A 2,500-nucleotide genomic window follows, 5' to 3' on the forward strand; every position below is an offset into this window, starting at 1 on the left:
AACCACACACACACACCACAACACACACACACACACACACAAAAACCCCACACACACAACACACCACACACACACACCCACACACAACTCGCTACACAAACACTCTCCCTGACCTAACACAAGTGTGTGTCCAATCACTGTCGGTCTGTGTACACCAGCGTTGTGTGTAAGTGTAGCCTATTAATAAGTATACTTTTTTTTTTATAGGGATCCATTTTCATCAATTACTTCCCAGGTAATCATATGTACAAACCGAAGACTAGGTATTGGGGGCAGACCCCAAAAGCCTTAAGTGACTTGTTCTAAAGAAAAAAATTATTTGAAGAACATATCACGGGAAAAAGTCGTATGGCTCATGTTACTAATACTTCAGTTATTACTAAACATGATGATAATACAGTAGTGATTATAAAAAGATGTGTGTGTATTTATGTGACTAACTAATGGCAATAACAACGATAATGATAATGGTGACAATGATAATGATTCTATTTAAAGATACTACCGCTAATAGTAATAGTTAATAGCATTATAATGATAATGATAATGATAATTGGGAAGAAAAATGAAAATAACAGAGATATATAATGTTACAGTAACATCAAAAGTAAAAGCAGTTATAGAAATACAATGCCTTTATGATGAAAGAAGTGATGACAATATTAATGATGATAATAATGATGATAATGATAATTATGATAATGATGATAATAAAGTAATGATAAAAATAATAGTAATATGACAATAAGATGATAATAATAATGATAATAATAATAATGATAATAATTCTAATAATAATAATAACAATAATAATAATAATAATGATACTTGATAACAACAACAATAATAATAATAGTAATGATAATGATAATAATAATAAAAAAATAATAGTAATTATTATTATTACTGTTATAATGAGAATGATGATAATAACAACAATGATAATAATAATAATAATGATGATGATAATGATGATAACAATCAATCAATAACGGTATGCTCATGCTTGAGCAGCCGTGGACCTCTCCACCATCCTTCGCCACTAAACTCGATCTTACGCTTTTCTTTCCACTTATACCATCGACAGCCCGCAAATATCTTTGATATTGTCGCTCAGTCTTGTCTTTGGTTTGCCTCTTCCTCTGTTTCCTATCACCATCCCTGTCAGCAAGTTTTTCTCAATACTTTTACTTCTCATTACATGACCAATAAACTTTAATTTCCTCTTGTTCAAGATGTCCAAAAGTCGGTCTTTACAATTTATTTTTCTCAGCACTTCATCATTCGTCTTTTTCTCTGTCCAGCTAATACGCAGTACTCGTCTGTAACACCACATTTCAAAACTATTGATCTTTTTCTTGTCTATCTACTTCAACACCCAACACTCAGAACCATATGATGCAATTGGGAAAACTAATGAGTTCAATAACCTCAGCTTTGTCCGTAAGGTAATGCTTCGGTCTTTCCAGATGTTATTGAGAGCAACTGTGGCGCTTTTGGCAATGGTAATTCTTCTTTTTATCTCCGGTGAATCATCATATGTATTAGTTAAAACAGCTCCAAGATAAGTGAACTCCTTCACATTTTCCACAATCATTCCATTGATTGTAACATGTTCATCATTGTTCATTGCCGGTTATCTTTGAATCTTCACGATCTTAGTTTTCTTGGCATCAAGAAACAAGCCAGCCCTTTCGCTTGCTTCTCTAACTTTATCTAGTAGTTGTTGTAGTTCAGTGATACTGCTGGCAATCAAAACTATATCATCGGCGTACCTCAGATTTGATATTTTGTATCCTCCAACATCCACAGTTCCTTCAAAATTCTCTAGAGCACCTCTCATAATTGTTTCAGAATATATATTAAAGAGGTGCGGAGACAGAATGCAACCCTGTCGTACTCCTTGTTTGACTTCGAACCATTCTGTTAACCCATAAGTGGTTCTTACAGCTGCTTGTTGTTGGTCATACAAGGCTTTTATTAATTGGATGATGTGTTTTGGAAACTTCATATCGTACATGTTATTCCAGAGGAGATGATAACAATAGTAATGATAAAATTGATAATAACAATAATAATAATGATCATAATAATAATAATAATAATAATAATAATAATAATAATAATACAAATAGTGATGATAATAATAATAGTACAAACAGTAATAATAATAATAACAATAATAGTGATAATGAAAATACAAAAAATAGGGAAAATAATAATGCCGAATAACATAAATTACGAAAGTCTTTATCTGAAATATATTCGTTAATATTTGGGATCAGTAAATCAATAACGCAAACGACAAAAGGACAGGCAAATATAAATAAACTTGGACATTTGGAAGACGAATGAGTATCGAAGTAAAATCGTCAGAGAAAATATTTGAAAAGGAAGTGAAGGTAATTCAAAGGAAGAGAGAGAGAGAGAGAGAGAGAGAGAGAGAGAGAGAGAGAGAGAGAGAGAGAGAGAGAGAGAGAGAGAGAGAGAGAGAGAAACT

The 2,500-nt window shown here is 32.2% G+C and overlaps 1 protein-coding gene across 1 annotated transcript in view; it reads left to right on the top strand.

Moving 5' to 3' along the window:
- Window positions 1-306, top strand: part of LOC119574016 (zinc finger and BTB domain-containing protein 24-like) — a 1,812-nt gene extending 1,506 nt beyond the window's left edge. The window contains exon 3 of the mRNA XM_037921113.1: window positions 208-306. Within this exon, the coding sequence (XP_037777041.1) occupies window positions 208-306 (99 nt within the window). The remainder of the gene's footprint in view (window positions 1-207) is intronic.
- The last annotated feature ends 2,194 nt before the right edge of the window (window positions 307-2,500 follow it).

This window comes from Penaeus monodon, chromosome 6 (assembly GCF_015228065.2).
Source record: "Penaeus monodon isolate SGIC_2016 chromosome 6, NSTDA_Pmon_1, whole genome shotgun sequence".
Classification (NCBI taxonomy): Eukaryota; Metazoa; Arthropoda; class Malacostraca; order Decapoda; family Penaeidae; genus Penaeus; species Penaeus monodon.